The sequence below is a fragment of the Dromiciops gliroides genome, chromosome 1, assembly GCF_019393635.1.
Source record: "Dromiciops gliroides isolate mDroGli1 chromosome 1, mDroGli1.pri, whole genome shotgun sequence".
Lineage (NCBI taxonomy): Eukaryota > Metazoa > Chordata > Mammalia > Microbiotheria > Microbiotheriidae > Dromiciops > Dromiciops gliroides.
This window is the reverse complement of record NC_057861.1, coordinates 30,579,928-30,598,711: the sequence shown is the minus strand read 5'-3', so window position 1 is coordinate 30,598,711 and position 18,784 is coordinate 30,579,928. Positions and strand designations below refer to the sequence as shown.

At 48.2% G+C, this 18,784-nt stretch overlaps 1 protein-coding gene across 1 annotated transcript in view; it reads left to right on the top strand.

The window, feature by feature from the left end:
* KDM2B (lysine demethylase 2B) overlaps positions 1-18,784 on the top strand; it is a 153,210-nt gene that overhangs the window by 90,236 nt on the left and 44,190 nt on the right. The window contains 1 exon segment of the mRNA XM_043976047.1: positions 3,190-3,276. Within this exon segment, the coding sequence (XP_043831982.1) occupies positions 3,190-3,276 (87 nt within the window).

The window sequence follows — 18,784 nt, the reverse complement described above, 5'->3', positions numbered from 1 at the left end:
TGTGACTCTGGACAAGTCACTTAACCTGGTTTGCCTCAGTTTCCTTCTGTAAAAATGAGCTGGAGAAGGCTATGGCAAACTACTCCTGTATCTTTGCTAAGGAAACCCCAAGTCAGGACACGAAGAGTCAGACATGACTGAAATGACCCGAACAACATGATAGAAGCTGAGCATCACCAGGGTACTTTTGGGAAAGTCATTTCCTCAGATTCCTCCCCTGGAATGAGGACAGGAGAAAACAAGCATTCATTAAGTACCAACTACGTGCCAGGTGTTGTGCTAAGTATATTATAAATATTGTCTCATTTGAGCCTTCCAAGAACTCTGGAAGATAGGGGCTGTTAATTATCCTCATTTTTCAATGGAGGAAACTGAGGCAGACAGAGGGGAAGTGATGTGTCCAGGGTCACACAGCTAGTAAGTATCTGAGGCTGGATTTGATTTTGTTTGTTTTTGTGGGGCAATGAGGGTTAAGTGACTTGCCCAGGGTCACACAGCTAGTAACTGTCAAGTGTCTGAGGTCAAATTTGAACTCAGGTCCTCCTGAATCCAGGGCTGGTGCTTTATCCACTGCACCACCTAATTGCCCCTTGAGGCTGGATCTGAATAGAGGTATTCTGGCTCCAGGCTGAGTGTTCTACCCATTGCTTCTAAAGGTATAGTGAGGCAGGTTGGTGTAGGTGAGCTGTGAGGTCCTTTCTGGCTTTGAGTCTGCGATCCTTTGGTCCTTCCATTCATTCCTAGCGCTCAGTAGCAGATAGAGCACTGGACTTGAAATTGGGAGAACATGAGGTCAGATCTCACCTCAGATACTTATTAGCTGTGTGACCCTGGGCAAGTCACTTAACCCCAATTTCCTTAAACTTCTGGGCCCATCTCAGTTTTCCTGATAATATATCTTGCCATGAGACCTAGATGGCTCTGGAGGAGAGTGAGGCTGGTGACTTTGCATATCCCTGCCTCACTTAAATCCAATTCAGTGCAAATCATGACATCACCCCAATGTCATGGTCCCCTTCAAGAATGAAGAACAAACAACAAGTACTCATCATAGTGCTTGGCACAGAGTAGGTGCTTAATAAATGTTTATTGATTGATTGATTGATTACTGAGCTTTTACCACAATTAAGATGCTATGTTGGGCAGCTAGGTGGTGCAGTGGATAGAGCACCGTCCCTGGAGTCAGGAGGATCTGAGTTCAAATGCGGCCTCAGACACGTAACACTTACTAGTTGTGTGACCTTAGGCAAGTCACTTAACCCCAATTGCCTCACTTAAAAAAAAAAAAAGATGCTATGTTCCTGCCATGGGGAAGGATTCAAAAAAGACACATTAGATGTTGAGCTTTCAGGGAGCAGAGACTCTTTTGCTTTTCTTTGTTGTATTACTAAGGCTAAGCACAGTCATAGTACCTGGCATACAGTGGGTGCCTAATAAGTACATATTGAATGTTCAAAGTCCTTGCCCTAAAGGAGTAAATTTGAGCTAGTATTTTCCCTTTTTCTTTTCTAATTTTTTTTTTTTTTGCCAGGACAATGAGGGTTAAGTGACTTGCCCAGGGTCACACAGCTAGTAAGTGTCAAGTGTCTGGGGTCAGATTTGAACTTTGCTTTTTGGAAAGAGAGAGCTGAGACCCAGGGAGTTTAAGTTACTTGCCCCAAATCACAGAGGCAATAAATACCAGAAGTGGGTTTTGGACCTACGTCCTCTTAGTTGTGAATCTCTGCTCTATCAACATGGTGCAAATCTCTCAGTACTACCCTGCAGGGTAACCCTCTCGGAGTCTAATTTAGAGACCTGGTGACTATCTGCATGAGTGGAGGGATTCTTTGCACTGGGAGTTCCATCTACTGATGAAATTAGTAGGTCTGGGAAACCCCTCCCCCCAAAAAAAATGAAAAAGAAAAGGAAAGTTAAAATACCTCTGATGAAGACCTCAAAAAACAACCAACAAACCTATAACTCAGTGCTTAGCATAGTACTTGGCATACAATAGGTGCTTAATAAATGCTAGTCATATACACTATTATGTATTTAAAAAATTATTGTTGGGGCAACTAGATGGTGCAGTGGTAAAGCATTGGCCCTGGATTCAGGAGTACCTGAGTTCAAATCCGGCCTCAGACACTTGACACTTACTAGCTGTGTGACCCTGGGCAAGTCACTTAACCCTCATTGCCCTGAAAAAAAAAAATAAAAAAATAATAAAAATTACTGTTTATTTTGTATTTAATTCAGTGCTTAGGACAGTGTCTGGCATACAGTAGGCACTTAATAAGTGGTAGTTGACCATATATACTATTGTATGTAAAAAAGTTTACTTTGTGTCTATTTTGTATTTAATTCAGTGCTCAGCACAGTGTCTGGCATACAGCAGGTGCTTATTAAATGCTCCTTGACTGACTAGGTCTAGTGCTTTGTGTAAAAAAAATGCTAGTTGTATAAATTATTACGTATAAAAAATTACTGTTTATTTTATATTTAACTCAGTGCTTAGGACAGTGGCATACAGCAGGTCCTTAATAAGTGCTAGTTGCTCAGCTAGCTAGATTGCTATATGTACATATTGTCTCCCTGAGAGAATGTCGGCTTCTTGATGGTAGGGACTGTGTGTGCTTTTAGTATCCCCAGCATCTAGCATTGTGCCTGGCACTTTGTCAGAACTTAGCGAATGCCTCCGGGTTGGTTGGTTGCTCGCACTACCTCTCTACTGAGTGTATATGGGCACTCGGGATAGAAAGGCAAAATAGTCTGCTAGTAGCTTATATCCATCCTCTATGGGTTCTAGGCTAGGATGGTGCACTGGGAAGACCCAAGAGCAGAAGTGGAGGTATTGTGATCCTGGATGTGGCCTCTACTTGTGACCCTTTGGCCACTGGTCAGTGAGAGCAGAAGGGCCACTAGGAGCCCCTGCTCCCTTTTCTTCTACCAAGTTTTTTTTTGGGGGGTGGGGTGGGGCAATGAGGGTTAAGTGAGTTGCCCAGGGTCACACAGCTAGTAAGTGTCAAGTGTCTGAGGCCGGATTTGAACTCAGGTCCTCCTGACTCCAGGGCCGGTGCTCTAACCACTGCGCCACCTAGCTGCCCCTAAATGTTAGTTGAATTGAATCTGAATCGAGTCCAGTCCATTCAGAGCTAGCTGCCCTCCTTCTACCGAGTATTCTAATCCAGGCCCTTTCTCTGACCACAGACTGTCCTGAAGGAGCATGCTGATGATGATCAAAGCCTGGCAATCACTGGCGTGCCTGTGGTCACGTGGCCCAAGAAGACAGCAAAGGTGAGCATGATGCCCCTGGGGCTTCAGGGGACCTCCCTGACCCTGGGTATCCTCTTCTCTCCGACCCCTTTGCTGAAGTCAGGGGGGTGGCTGGGTGGGTGGAATATTCTCTTTCCATGCTTTCTTGGTGGCTTTCCTTTCAACAGCTGAAAATGCTAAGTATGTTGACTTTGGTGTCTTGGGGGGGCCGCTCCATGGGGTTTGGGGGACAAGGCAGGGAATTGAGGCCATGACGAGAACCTTCTTCTCACTGTGAGCAACCCGTGCCCATGCCCTTCCTTAGAAGTTGTGCCTGATCCTGAGGACGACTTCCTACGTCTCTTTTATTGATTTGTGCCTAGCACTGCGGCATGTGGGGTGTCCATCTCTCATGCTCCACTCTTCCTCCTTGGCTGCCCACCTCCTTTGCCGGTCGTACATGTACTTGGGGATGTCTTTTATGGTGAAGTTGATAATAAACCGCAGCCTGCGAGCCTGTGTTCACTCACCGCCCACATCTCTCCATCACCCGTTGGTAGGTTGTATTTTAATGTGCTTTACCCACCAAACCCTAAAGTGTATGATCGAGAACAGACCCACTGTGTGCTTGGGAGAATGGCGTGGCTGGCTTGATGGGCTCACTCGGTGCTGGGCAGATTCCTGTTTTTGGTTGGTTTGTTTTTCTTTTTTTAATGTTTTGAGCACACGATCCTGGCAGGGCTGGCTCTGGTTTCTGTTTCAGGTGCCCCCAGCACCCCCTTAGTCCTGAGATCCTCTTAACTCCATCACAGTGTTTGTTATTGTTACTGTCTTAGCTCTTTTCGGTCTCGGGGGTTGATTTTTCTTTTCTTCTTTTTCACTGGCTTTTTTCAAGTGTCCCTGGTTGCTTTGGGGCAGAAGTCCCCACTGAAGAAAAGAGGGCTGCAGAACCCCGTTTTCTCCCTTCTCTACCTCCCTAAACTTTGGGATTTCTGGGGAATGGAAAAGGTGCCCCTTGCCGTTCTTGACGTGTAGGGATGAGGAGTTCGGAGCATCCAGAGGGATGCTAGGAGAACTCAGCCTCCTGAGGGGTCCTGCACTGGCTGGGCAGCTCTGAAGAACCATGGACCAGAACCACGGACCACACTGTCCACACACCCTGCCCCCAACTCCCCATCCACTGGGGAATAGCTTTAGGGCACAGATTAGGGTCAAGAAAACATGGACTCCTAAGAGACCCCCAAACCAGCCAAAAGACAGCTCACCACCACCTGATCTCCTCTCAGGATTAACGCGGGGTCCCAAAGGAATGGCCCAGCTGCACACGGGCCTCGTCCAGCCAGGGCCCAGCAATGGCTCCCTCATCTCGGGGCTGGCTGCTCTCCCAAGGAGATTTCCAGTGTCTTTGCAAAACTGCCTTTTTACATAAAGACCCAGGAGACTGTGAGATGACTTCTGGGACTGGGGAAAGTGGGGGGAGATGGGAGAGGAGGGCGGAACTCATTCTCCTGGAGATTCCCACTGAAATTGGTTCGATCAAAGCCAGTCTGTCTCTGTCTGGAAAGGCTTGCACTATAGGAGGGACTCAACGTCCACATCTTCCATGTGTATCTTTGGGCAAATCACTTTTTCTTCCTGGGACTCAGTTTCCCAATCTGTTAAATGAGGGAAGGGGGTGGACTAGATGACCTCTGAGGTCCCTAGGAGAGAAGCCAGAAAAGGGGGGAGGGGAGAGGGAGCCTTGTTGATATTTTTATGCCCTTCCGCCTAAGGTTGAGGGGTGAGAGCAGGGGTCGTTAAAGCAGAAGCTCATTAAAAAAGGGACTGCTTTAGCCTTCTAAGGCTTTGAGGAAACAGGCCGGATGAAAGATCAAGGCTACCTGGGAAGGATGTCATCCTCCCGCCTCCCTTCCTCCCCCCCTCCACCTTGCACAGATCTGGTTACCGGCCTCTGCAAGTAATAAGTGATTAGTGCTAAATGATGATTAGTTAAAAAAATACTTTGATCTGACACCTTTCTGGGAGGAGGGCAGCAGCCTGTTTCTGGAAGCAATTAGTGGCCGGGGGGGTCGTGGCTAAATGCTTTGCCTTTAACAAAGATGCTGCCTAATCATCGTCATCCCGTATTTACCGTGAATTACTGTTTCCCCGGGAGTGATGGCAGATTTGTGTCTGGCTGGACCATCTTCCCCTGGCCTTATTCCTTTTTTATGTCCAGCTGGTAGGGTCAGTTGTGGGGGGTTGCCGTCTGCAACCTTAGAACTGAGCCAAACTGATAGAGGCCCCCAGAGAATTGAACCCATGACCTCTGACTCATTAGCTCCCTCCCCCATCCAGCCAAACTAACTGGCCCCATCTAATCCCTGGATGGAAAAGATCCGTCTGGATTTATGGATGGAACTGAGTTGGGAGAGAGAAGACTGATTTGCCTTAGAAAAGAGACTGTTGAAAGGGGTCTGGTTTCTGTACTGTTGTCTCTAGGGGCTAAAACATGATGCCCCTTATATTTCATTACTGGTCATTGTTCTGGGAAAGTGAGGCTAGTGTGGGTGGGGTCAAGGACCTCCAGCTTGGGGTGCTGAGATGGGTCTGGTTGGTATGTCTTGTGTGTGTGTGTGTGTGTGTGTGTGTCTCCTTTGGGACATAGTTTTTGTTTGTTTGTTTGTTTTTGGTTTTGGTGGGGCAATGAGGGTTAAGTGACTTGCCCAGGGTCACACAGCTAGTAAGTGTCAAGTGTCTGAGACCGGATTTGAACTCAGGTATTCCTGAATCCAGAGCTGGTGCTTTATCCTTTGGGACATATTTGTGACCACCCCTACCTGTCCCGTCCCTCATCCCCAAATATCTCCTCCCCCAATCCCCCCCCCCAATTCGTCCCCCCCCCCCAATTCCCCTGGTTTCCTTCAAGTCCCAGCTGAAATCCCACCAGAGAGGCAGGAAGCCTTTCTCAATTTCCTTTCATTCTGGGATTCTTCCTGTGCTGATTATTTCCTGTTTGTCCTGTTTCTATCTTGTTTGTACATAGTTATTTTAATATTATCTGGTCTATTAGAATGGGATCTCCTCGAGGACAGGGATAGTCTTTGCCTTCCTGGGGCTTAGTGCCTGGCACTTGGTAGGTGCCTAATCAATGTTTATTGACTCGTTTCTCTCACTACTGATGAGCTTATGATATAAAATAGCACGGCATTCATTTGTGTATATATACAGGGACCTCCAGGGCCGTCTTGTCTAACCCCACCTTGTGCCGATGGGGAAACTGAGGTCTAAGAGGTCAAATAACCTTCCTTTTCTGAATTCTGAGTCCTGGTTTCCTTTTCTGTTTATCACAGAGGGTAGATGGCGGGTAGGTCGGGGTTTAATGGGATCACGGCTAGCAGGCTGGCAGGAAGGCCTGAGTTTAGAATCTTATCTCTAGCACTTAACTAGCTATGTGACCCTGGGTAAGTCACTTACTTTCTGAGAGGCATCATGGTACAATTGGTAAGGTTGTATAGAATTTGGAGTTAAGAGAGAACCCTCAGTTCATATCCTACTTGTTACTATCTTGTGACTTAGAGTAAGTCTGGGCCTCACCTTCCTCATTTATATCCTCACAACAACCGTGAGAGGTAGGATGACTTAATGCAGACAGAGGTATAGTGACCCAGCCAGGCTCACACAGCTAGTAAAGTGTCAGAGGCAGGATTTGAACTTGGGTCTTCAAGTCTGGTGCTCTCTGTGCTCCACTGCCTCTTGGAAAGACCCTTCAGTCCTTAACGTGATACGTCCATGTCAGCTATCATTCATTGTGCATTCTTCTGGAGAAGACTCTTTCTAATACTGAGAGGGGCTTTGGAACTGAACCTGGGATTCCACTGGTGTAGGGGACTTCCAGAGGAGGGAAATCCATCTCCCAAAGCAGGTAGGCACTTTCTCCACCACAACCTAAGTCTCCAGAGAGTTGAATTCTGCTTTCTACCTTTTCTCCGTCTTTGTTTGTTCATTTATTCTAAAATCCCATGAGTTAGTGGATTTTTCTGCTGAGGATGGGATACTGCCCTGGCACAGTTTGCCAGGGGCGGAGCCCCAGCAGGACACCAGCCCCCTCCTCCCAGGTCCCGGTTTCCTCTCTTTGTTGCACAAGGGGAAGGCTCTGTGACTTGACCCTGATTGCCGAGTGCCGTTGGGAGGGCCCAGTGGTGGCTGAGCCTCCTCCCTCGAGTTTCAATAATAGTGACTTCACTCATGGAGGGAACATCCTGGTAAGGAAAGTCTCACCAATCTGATATGTCTCCTACAAGGATAATTCAGAGTGTCCCAAAAGTATTTTTTTGGGGGGGGCAAGGCAATGAGGGTTAAGTGACTTGCCCAAAGTCACACAGCTAGTAAGTGTCAAGTGTCTGAGAAGCCGGATTTGAACTCAGGTCTTCCTGAATCCAGGGCCAGTGCTTTATCCACTGTGTCACCTAGCTGCCCCCCTACCCGCAAAGTCTTAATGCAGTTTTTGGCCTTCTTTAGAGAGCTTAAAAATTGTACTAAGACTTTGGGGACACTCTGTATCAGTAGAGTGCTTCACAAACCTTGAAGTCTTACAGAAATGCTAGTGGTAGCTCTACTAGTAATAGTGGTAGCCGCAGTAACAGTAGTAGTTGTATAATGGTGATAATGAATAATAATAATAACAGTGAGAATAAATAATAATAATTGCTGACATTTTCAGTTTGCAAAGGGCTTTATAAAATGTCATGCCATCTGATCTTGCCAACAGCGCATTCTCATACCAAGTTCTACATCTGGCCCTATATCCACTTTACAGCTGAGGAAACCGAGCCTGAAACGTTTAAGTGACTTGCCCAGGGTCACACAGCCAGTAAGGGTCTGACATGCAATTTGATTTTTCCTATGTCATATGTTACCCTCTGTTGAGTTAAAAGTCTGCCCACTGGGGGCAGCTAGGTGGTGCAGTGGATAGAGCCACCAGCCCTGGATTCAGGAGGACCTGAGTTCAAATTCGGCCTCTGACACTTGATACGTATTAGCTGAATGACCCTGGGCAAGTCACTTAACCCTCATTGCCCTGCAAAGAACCTGAAACAAACAAACAAAAGTCTGCCCACCCTGTGGTCCCAGTTCGGCCCCCTGGGCCAATCAGGATCATTGCACCCTTCTTCTGTGGGATAGTCCTTTCATTTTCTGATGAACTGGATTATCGCATCTCTCCCGAGTCCTTTCTTCCATCCAGACTTTTGTACTTCCTTCCTTTGCTGTTGCTATGACATGGTCTTTAAACCTCCTTTTCCAAAGCAGCCTAGAAACCCGGCTGTTACTATTATTAATCTGGGTAACCTCCTTGGAGTTCCAGTGCCCCCTATGAGGGAGCAGAAGAGCCCGGCCTGGGACAGTTGGGCTGCACAGTGGTTTCCCCAGGGTTCTGAGGCAGTTGGGACGGCGGATGGGGGAGGAGGAGAGGAAGTGCAGTGTGAGGACGAGCTGAGAGCTTTGGGAGCGTTTGGCTGTCCTGTCATGGGAGAGAGCCCATGGGAGCAGGAGCGCCCCAGGGAGCAGAAGGCCTCTGCAAAGAGGAGGAAGTCCAGGCAGAGAGCAGCCCAGAGACACAAGATGTGTCCGAGCAGGGCAAGGAGGAGGCAGGAAGTTGGGGAAGAAGCCAGGAGGAAAAATGGAGCTAGAGGGACCAGAGAGAGGAAAGAGGCAAGTATCAGGAAGGTGGGGGTGGGGGTGGGGGGGGTGGGGGCGAGGGGGGAAGGAGGGGCCCAGAGGGAGGGAACATGGGCCGCATAGGCCTGGTGGGGTGCACGGTCCTGGTGGGGCAGAATTTTCCTGATGTCAGACTGAAAAGGCTTGAAGAGATTTGAACCTAGATCAAGTGCTGGTTACTTTTAAAACAAACTATAGGGGCAGCTAGGTGGTGCAGTGGATAAATTAGCACCAGCCCTGGATTCAGGAGGACCTGAGTTCAAATCTGGCCTCAGACACTTGACACGTACTAGCTGTGTGACCCTGGGCAAGTCACTTAACCCTCAATTGTCCTACAAAAAAAAATAATAATAATAAATAAAAAATAAAAACAAATTAGAGAGGCAGCTTGGTGGTGCAGTGGCATAATTAGCACTGGCCCTGGATTCAGGAGGACCTGAGTTCAAATCCAGCCTCAGACATTTGACATTTACTAGCTGTGTGACCCTGGGCAAGTCACTTAACCCCCATTGCCCTGCAAAAACAAAAACAGACACACAAAAAACACAAAACAAATTACAACAAGAATCTATATAGCAAAAAAAAAGAGTTATTAATATGGCTCTGGGGCAGCTAGGTGGTGCAGTGGATAGAGCATTAGACCTGGAGTCAGGAGGACCTGATTTAAAATCTGGCCTCACACACTTACTAGCTGTGTGACTCTGGGCAAGTCACTTTACCCTGTTTGCCTCAGTTTCCTCATCTGTCTGATGAGCTGGAGAAGGACATGGCAAAACATTCCAGTATCTCTGCCAAGAAAACATGACCCAAAGGGGGTCACAGAGAGTTGGGCACGACTGAACAAGAGTCCATAAGGTGTGAGGCGCTGTCAGAAATAGAAAGTGTGGATGAGACACTGTTCCTACTCAAAAGCCGTCGTTGGCTCCCCAGTACTTCTTAAGCCTGGTGTTGAGGGCCCTCTGCAATCTGCCTCTCACCCACCTATTTCGGACTTGTTTCATATCGCTCCCCACTTGATACAGCCTCCATCCCAGTCCTGCTAGCTGTCAGCTTACTCTCCCATCTTCCACGTCTGCAGGGCCTGTGGCCCTTCATCCCTCCAGTGTCCTCCCTCCTCACCTCCCTCTGCTGGAATCCTTGCCTTCAGGGCTCAGGTTCCACAAATCTTTCCTGATCTCTCTCAGTGATTTTCTTGTCTGGGTCTATATATCCCACCACCCATCCCCAAGTGGAATGTAAACTTCTTGAGGGCAGGTTTTGTTTTTCATTTGGTCTTTATCCTCCCAGGCCTAGCGTGGCACTTGGCATGCATTTGGTACTTAATAAAAGCTTGTTGAATTGAATCCAATCAGGTTCAGACCCTCTAAATAAATCCTGTATGCAGCCTCTGGCACAGCTGTCTGTATCACTGTTGGCCTTTGTGTGTGTGTGGCAATTGGGGTTAAGTGACTTGCCCAGGGTTACACAGCTAGTAAGTGTCAAGGGTCTGAGGCCTGATTTGAACTCCTGACTCCAGGGCCAGTGCTCTGTCCACTGCGTCACCTAGCTGCCCCCCACTGTTGGCCTTTTGCAGAAGGTAAGAAGTGAGCTCAGAGTGAGGGAAACCCAGTGAGTTCTAGCCTCTGTAAGATTCGTGGCCAGAAATGGAAGCTCAGTGAGATCGGCCCAGCAAGGGAGAAAACCCGAGTCTTTGGGGACTCCCACATCCAGCACCCAGACCCCTGCCCCACCCTGGCTTTACCTGGTTATTGAAATAATTGCAGTGCAGGGACAGCTTGGTTTTTGTCTTTCGATATACTTGTATGGTACCTGGAGCTTATGATATGCATCCGTAATGCCTGTCTTCTCTCCTGTTAGCTGTCTGTCTGTCTATCGCCTGTCTTTTTATGCATCCTATCATCTATTTCTATCTTTGTATGTATCTATTATCTTTGTCTCTGTCATCTGTCTCTATCATCTCTCATCTTTGCCTGTCTCTTTATCTATATCCATCCCTCTATCCTTGTATCTAACCATCTCTTTCCTTCCATTCTTCTCTGTCATCTCTCCACCCATCCATCTATCTGACTATCCAACTGTCCATATCTTTCTTTCTTTCTGTATCTATCCATCCCTCTGTATCTCAGTCTCTCTGTCCAGGCCTCCCTCTCTCTTTCTCTCTCTCTCTCTCTCTCTCCCCTCTCCTCCCTCCCTCCCTCCCCATTTCCCCCCTCTCTTCTTCTGTCTCTCTTCCCTCTCCCTTTTCCCTTTTTCTCCCTTCTCTTCTCTCTTCTGTGTGTGTCTGTCTCTCTGTCTCTCTCACTCCCTCCCTCTCCTCTCTCCCTTTTCCCTCTCTTTTTCTCCCCTCTCTTCTCTCTCTTCTCTGTGTGTCTCTCTGTCTCTGTCTCTCTCACTCACTCCTTCCCTCTCCTCTCTCCCTTTTCCCTCTCTTTTTCTCCCCTCTCTTCTCTCTCTCTTCTCTGTGTGTGTGTCTGTCTCTCTGTCTCTCACACTCCCTCCCTCTCCTCTCTTCCTTCTCCCTCTCTTTTTCTCCCCTCTCTTCTCTCTCTTCTGTGTGTGTGTGTGTGTGCGTTTCTCTGTCTTTCTGTCTCTCTCTTCCCCTTTCTGTAACTCATGAGGGTTCAAGTTAATGACAAAGGCTGGTGACCTAAATGGACTTAGAAAGTTTAGCTTGGAGAAGACTCGGGAGGCCGTGAGAATTGTCCTCAGACGTGTGAAGGGCCTTCAGTATGGAAGAGAGATTAAATTTGTTCCATTTGGCCCCATGGTCAGTTTTGGGTGGAGGGGGGTTGCCGAGACCCATTGAGACTCCCTGTTGGGAAGACCTTCCTAGCCATTCACTCTGTCTCCAAGTGGAAGGCCCTGTCTCAGGAGGTGGTGAGCTCACCGGCCTTGGAAGGCTTCGAGCAAAATGTCTGACCACCTTTTGGGTTTGGTCTAATGGGTCTTTGCATGGGCTGGAGCAGATGGTCAATGAGGTCCCTTCTAGTCCTCTAATTCTGTGAATTTAGGGACAGGATCGTTTAGTATCCGCCATCTTTGTATCTCTAGCACCCAGTTGGTGCTTAATAAATAAATGCGTATTGATTGAGTGTTGCTTGTGGCACTGAGATGTTATATGACTTTGCCCAGAGTCACGCAGCCAGTCTGGGTTCGAGATGAACTGGAACCCTTGTAATCTGGGATCTGAGCCCACCTCTCTACCCACTGTGCTACCCTGCCTCTAGTTAATGATAACAGGACCTTTCTATGCCACTGCACTTGGCTTTCCCCATCCCATTGAATGTCTTCTGCCCTTTGTTCCTTCTTGGCTGGATTCCTAAGCTTCCTCTCCCTACCCTCTTTATCTTCCAGAGCCCCTCCCCTTTCTCATCTTTTACCTGGACCTGCTTGCCCCCCTTTAGAGCTCACTTCTGGGCAGCAGTAATACCCTTTAATTAGCGTCTGCCCCTCTCTCATCCTGATAACCTGCTCTGTGGCTCGCATTTTCATCATGGCAGAGACAGATTCTTTCGAAGCAATTGAGATATTGCGGGCTCTAGCCTTTGGTGAAATAATTAGAAGATGGAGCAAGGCGCTGTCACTGCCCAGCGCTCCGTTATCAGGATTTTATTTCCGGAACAATAGCAGATCCTTCAGACTTTGGTGACTTTTTCAAATGTCAGCTTATCTTCTTCCATTTTCAAAGGAGACATTTGTAATAGGTTGTTATGGCCCCCCCCCCCCATGCTGGAACACTTGAGGGGGTGTGGAAAGGAATGCAGTCCTGGGTGGGTGAGAGAAGGATGCTCCCACTAGGGCCGCCCACCTTTGTTGGGGAGTATCTGCTGTCACTTCTGGTGGAATCTGGCGCCCAACCTTGGACAAGTCAGGTGTGCTTAGTGCCTCTGAGATTGGAAGGGGTGCCCTTTGGTGACATGGTGAGAGCATTAGACTTGGAGTCAGGGGACCTGGGTTCAAATTCTGGCTCTGCTGGTTATTGCCCATGTGACTGTGGGCAGAACAGCTGACCTCTGTTGTTCTCCTCTGTCAAATGAGGGGGTTGGGATAAGAAGGCATTTAAGGTCCCACCCAGCCTTAAATGGATACTCCTGTGAACAAGCATTTATTATGAAAAGTTCTTGCACTATTCTGGGGCTAGGTGATTAAAAATAAACAAACAAACCCAGAGATGGTCCCTGCCCTCAGCTTACTATACAGGCACTTGAAAACTAATCCACTCCAGCAAGCATTTAGGGACCCCCCTAATGGGTGCCTGCCTGCTAGGTGAGCAGTAGACGGTGTCCAGCCTGGAGTCAGGAAGACTCCTTTGTTGGTTCAAATCCAGCCTCAGACGCTTACTAGCTGTGTGACCCAGGGCAAGTCACTTGACCCTGTTTGCCTCTGTTTCCTACGCTAGCGAATGAGCTGCAGAAGGAAATGGCAAAACCACTCCAGTATCTGTGCCAAGAAAAACCCAAATAGTGTCACAGAGTTGATTTAAAAACAACAAGGATTGAGCAACAAACAACACTGTGTGCCTGGGGTTACAAAGATTAAAAAAAGAATCTAATCCCTGCTTTCCAGGAGTTTATTTAGTCAATTAGTTGACTTAGTGGATAGAGCCTGGAGCCAGGAAGATCTGAGTTCAAATCCTGCCTCAGATACTTACTAGATATGTGACCCTGGGCAAGTCACTCAACTTTTCTCAACCTCAGTTGCTCCATCTGTAACATGGGACTAGTGTGATGATCAAATGATCATCAGACTTTAAAACACTGTATGGTAAGTACTAGCTGTTATTCTTCTTGGAGGTGGGACAATGTGCATGATATGAAACATAAATGTTACTTTAAGAGGGAGACATGGGGTGGCTAGGTGGTGCAGTGGATAGAGCACCGGCCATGGAGTCAGGAGGACCTGAGTTCAAATCTGGCCTCAGACACTTAACACTTACTAGCTGTGTGACCCTGGGCAAGTCACTTAACCCCAATTGCCTCACTTAAAAAAAAAAAAAAGAGGGAGACATTACCGGTAACTTGGGGGCTCAGAAAAGCCGGACAGGAATGCCTGAGCTAAGCTTTGAAGGAAGTGAGGGAAACTACCAGAAGTTAGATCGGTAGCATTGGCTTTGGAGTATGAGGACCTGCGTTAGAATTCTACTTTGGCCACAAAGGAATAACCTTGTGAGACCTTAGGCTAATTGCTTCCCTTCCCTGGGCCTCCGTATACTTGTTTTGTGAAATGAAGAGGTTTGACTGGATGGCCTCTGAGCCCCTTCCAGTTCTAAATCCCTGATCCCATGAACCTATGTTGTTCCATCTCTATTTTCAGCTCCCCCAATCATGTATGTGCAGGATTTTTCCAGTTTGGCCCAGGTTCCATAAGTCAGCCAAACAATCGGCAAATTTTTCTTAATTGCCTAACAATGTGCCAAGCACTGGGGAGACAAAGAAAAAAAATGAAATATTTCTCACCCCCAAGGATCTTATAGTCTGTCTGGGAGGAAGAAGATGACATAACCAATATGTGTATGTATACCAGATAAATACTAAAGACCTATGAGGTGATTTGGAGGAGACATTAGCAGCTGGGGAATCAGGCTAGGCCCCATGTAGGAGGTGAGTTTTGGAGGAAACTGGGGATTTCTAAAAGGTTGAGGATAAGGAGGGGAGTACCTGGGGTACATTCTGTGCAAAAGCCTGTTGATGGGAAACTCATCTTGTTTGAGGAGCAGGAAGAAGGCTGGTTTGGTGGTTACTAAGAAGGGGGTGAAGGGGACTAAAGCCTGGCAAGGTGTGCTAGATTGAGTCCAATTGTGGAAGGCTCTAGAAGCCAGAAGTGTTTTTTTTTTCTTTTTTTTTTAAGTGAGGCAATTGGGATTAAGTGACTTGCCCAGGGTCACACAGCTAGTAAGTGTCAAGTGGCTGAGGTCAGATTTGAACTCAGGTCCTCCTGAATTCAGGGACTGTGCTTTATCTACTGTGCCACCTAGCTGCCCCACCAGAGGTGTTTCTGTTGGATTCTCGAGGCCAGAGGGAGCCATTGGAGTTTCCTGAGGGAGGGAGTGATGTGGTCACATCCCTGAGACTTGCTGTGGAGGCCCAGGAAGAGTCACCGGAGGCTGATTTTTTTTTTTTTCTTGCTTGTTGACTTTGGAAATCCCACAAATCAGGGCCCTGGGCCCCGGGGAGGAAGGGGCTTTGCTTGGGTGGAAATGGAGCTCCCCTTGTTGAGTCCTCTTTATTTGCCTTCACTTGTGATTCGCGGAAGGTTCAAGGAGGGGGAGGAGGGAGTGTTCTAAGTGAGGACCTCCGATAGGAAGTAGGTTTCTGAAGGAAACTGACATCTCCCCGTGGCAGCCACGGGTCAGTAAACTGGTTAGAAAGTGAAAGCAAAATAAAACCAAAGGAAAGTGTTTGAATGTCTGCTGGCCCCTCTGCCTACCCACACCCAGATGTGGGCAGGTGAGGAGACCGGGCTTTCAGCCACAAGTAGCCTGTGGTGGGTGATGAGGGAATTTCAGAGCTTTTAAACTGTTTGGGGTCAACATTCTTTTTTTCTTCTGGGATTTTGAGTTAGGAGATGGTACAGGCGTGTGTGTGTGTGTGTGTGTGTGTGTGTGTGTGTGTGTGTGTGTGTGTGTGTGTGTGTGTGAGGGAGAGAGAGAAAAGGAGAGAGAGGAGAGAGAAAGAGAGGAGAAACAGAACGGGAGAGAGCGAGCGAGCTGGGGGAGGGGTGACCCCTTAATGCTTGGTTGCCCCCTTGGTTTGGTCCTGGATGATGGGGAGGGGAAATGATATACCAGGGAGAAATGGCCCTGAGTAAGTGTCTATAGCTAAAGCCACTGAAGTTTAATCATGAAATCAAGTCATTGAGACTTCCTTCTCAGAAGTTACTGGGCATACAAGGAAACTGCAACAGTTGTTCAGTCCTGTCTCACTCTTTGTGACCCCATTTGGGGTTTTCTTGGCAGAGATACTGGTGTATCTTGCCATTGCTTTCTCCAGCTCATTGGACAGATGAGGAAGCTGAGGCAAATGGGGTTAAGTGACTTGCCCAGGGTCACACAGCTAGTATGAGGCTGTATTTGAACTCAGGAAGTTTAAGTCTTCCTGACTCTGGGCCAAGGGCTCTATCTACTGTGCCATCCAGCTGCCCAGTCAGTCCCTGCCTTCTGGGGTTTATATTCTAATGAGCAAGTTAATACATCCAAGTAGTATCTATTAGATACATGCAGAATAAGGCCCCAGTAGCTGTAGGGACAGGAAGGGGCCTTCTGTCGAAGGTAGCACTTGAGTAGTTTTAAAGGAAACCAGAGTTTCTAAGAGGTGAGAATGAGGGGGGAGGGCATCCTAGGCAGGGGGCACAGCCTGGGCAAAGGTGTGGAGATGGTCAATAAAGGGCATAGACTGGAGTCAGGTGTAAGACTAGAAAGATAGGAAAGGATCTTGGTCGTAGTTAGTTATTGGGCCTCCGTGGGCAAGCTGGGGAGGGAACCTCTCTATTTGATTCCAGAGCACACTCAGAGCTGTGCTCTGGGGGCAGTGTGTTAGAGGGTGTGTGGGGAGGGATTGGAGGTAGGTAGGCCAGTAACAGAGACCACTGACAATAATGGCGGGAAGCTAGGACGAGCTCTCCCTGCTCATCTCTGCCCCCTGGCCTCCGTGGCAGCCTTCAAGGCCCATCGAAGATCCCACAGCCTTCCAGAAGCTGTTCTCACCAGGTCCCCCCTCGATGGTGGTGCCTTCCTTCTAAATGACCTCCAACTCATCCTGTCTGTACCTTGTTTGAACATGCTTTCCCCGCTGCCCCCCCCCACCATGTTGTCTTTGCCCTTGAGGGAATCCCCAGTGTGTGGTCTAGTAGCTGGCTCATAGTAGGAGCTTAATAAATGCTTATTGAGCGGCAGCTAGGTGGTACAGTGGATAAAGCACCGCCCTGGATTCAGGAGGACCTGAGTTCAAATGTGGCCTCAGACACTTGACACTAGTTGTGTGACCCTGGGCAAGTCACTTAACTGTCATTGCCCTGCAAAAAACCAAAACAAAACAAAATGCTTATTGACTGATTCTGTGACCACAAGTAAGTTATTGGGCCTCTGTGGGCCTGCTTCCTCCTCAGTAAAACAGAGGCATTTGATTGGATGATCAAAAAGTGACCTTCACTCTCCCGGTCTGGGATCTTGAGAGCTGAGCCCATGCCTTTCTACTGGGTCCTGTGTTTTCGCCAGGTTTCAGGGCACTGTGAGGCATTCAGTCAGACCAGCCCCTCCCTCCCTGATCCAAAGTGGGCGGCTCCTCTGGCGGTGGCTGGTGTGGAATGCTGGGGTTCTGGGCGGGGGTGGGGGTGGGGTAGGGGGGTGTAGAGGGGAGTCTTGTCAGATCTTCTGTTCACCCTCCCATTACCTTCTCTGAGATTCTGGCATCCTTTGAGAGTGTGGGATGGAAAGTAATCTTTTAGACCTAAAAAAGTGTCGTGCAAGGAGGGACCTTGGGGGAATTCGTCTCTTTCTGTCTGAGCCTCTGTTTTCCTCATCTGTAAAATGGGGATGATAATGGCCACTAGTGTGTCCCCCCACCTTTTCATGATTTTTCAAAAAAAGTTATTTTTTTTTAACTTTTAAAAAAAATTTGAATTCCCAATTCTTTCCCTTCCAAACCCTCCCCTGTCCACTGAGAAGTTAAACGGGACAGCAGTTACACGTGTGAAATCATGCCAGACATTTTTGAGTGTTAATAGCAAGTGTTTTTACTGCGCTTTGAGGCTGGCCCAGCACTTTATGAATATGGACTCATTTGATCCTCTCAGCCACCCTGTGAAGGTCAGTGCTGATGTGACTCCCATTTTACAGATGAGGAAATGGAGGCAGGGAGGGGTCTAGGGTCTAGAGCAGAAACCTAGAACTGGAATGGATCTTCCCTCTTTTGGTTTTTCCCTTTTTTTCCTGGATAGGGCTTGTTTGTACATATTTGTTGCCGTGTCTCATCTCCCCCCCCCCCCATTATAAGCTCCTCCAGGGCTCCTGGGTAGGGACTGGTTGCTGTGGTTGTTGTTGTTGTCAGTTCAGTGAGGGTTAAGTGACTTGCCCAGGGTCACACAGCTAGTAAGTGTCAAGTATCTGAGGTCAGATTTGAACTCAGGTCCTCCTGACTCCAGGGCCTATGCTCTATCCACTGTGCCACCTAGCTGTCCCCAGGGACTCTTTTGCCTCTTTTTGTATCCCTAACAGCACAGTACTGGACACACAGGAGGCACATAATAAATGTTTATTGACCAACTGATTTCTGTAGGCTGACACCCTCATTTTCCATGAGCTGCTTCAGGCTGGGAGCTGGCTTGCCCACCCTTTGGGTGGCACTTGGTTGAACTGAATGATGGCTGTGGGAGCTGTGACCCTCATCTTACAGCAGGAGCCCCCCGAGAGTGGGGCCTGTTTTTGTTTCTGTCTTTGGCTTCCTAGTGCCCTTCATCCAGCAGGTGTTTAATAAATGCCTGTTGGGTTGTTATGGAATGTTTAGGGGGTGATTGAGAGGAGGATGGACAGGTGCCCACATTTGTGTGATGCTTGTTTTAGGTGTGTTTGCCACACCTCCTCAGTATGTCTGAGAGTCCGGCTGGGCCCAGTGCAGAGGGTGGCAGCTCAGGAATGCCCATTCCCTTCCCCTCTCCCCTGTCCTCTCCTGTGTGGGGCTGGTGAGACTTGGCAAGTCAGAGCCGGCTCCTTGGAAGAACTTTTGGCCTCTGGGGCCCAGGCTGCCCACTCACCTAGCAATGGGACCCTAAATGCCACCTTCCCCTGAACCTCCTTCTGCCTCATCTTTGCCTTTCTTATAAGGGTAGTCAGGGGATATGGGGGATAGAAAGCTGGACT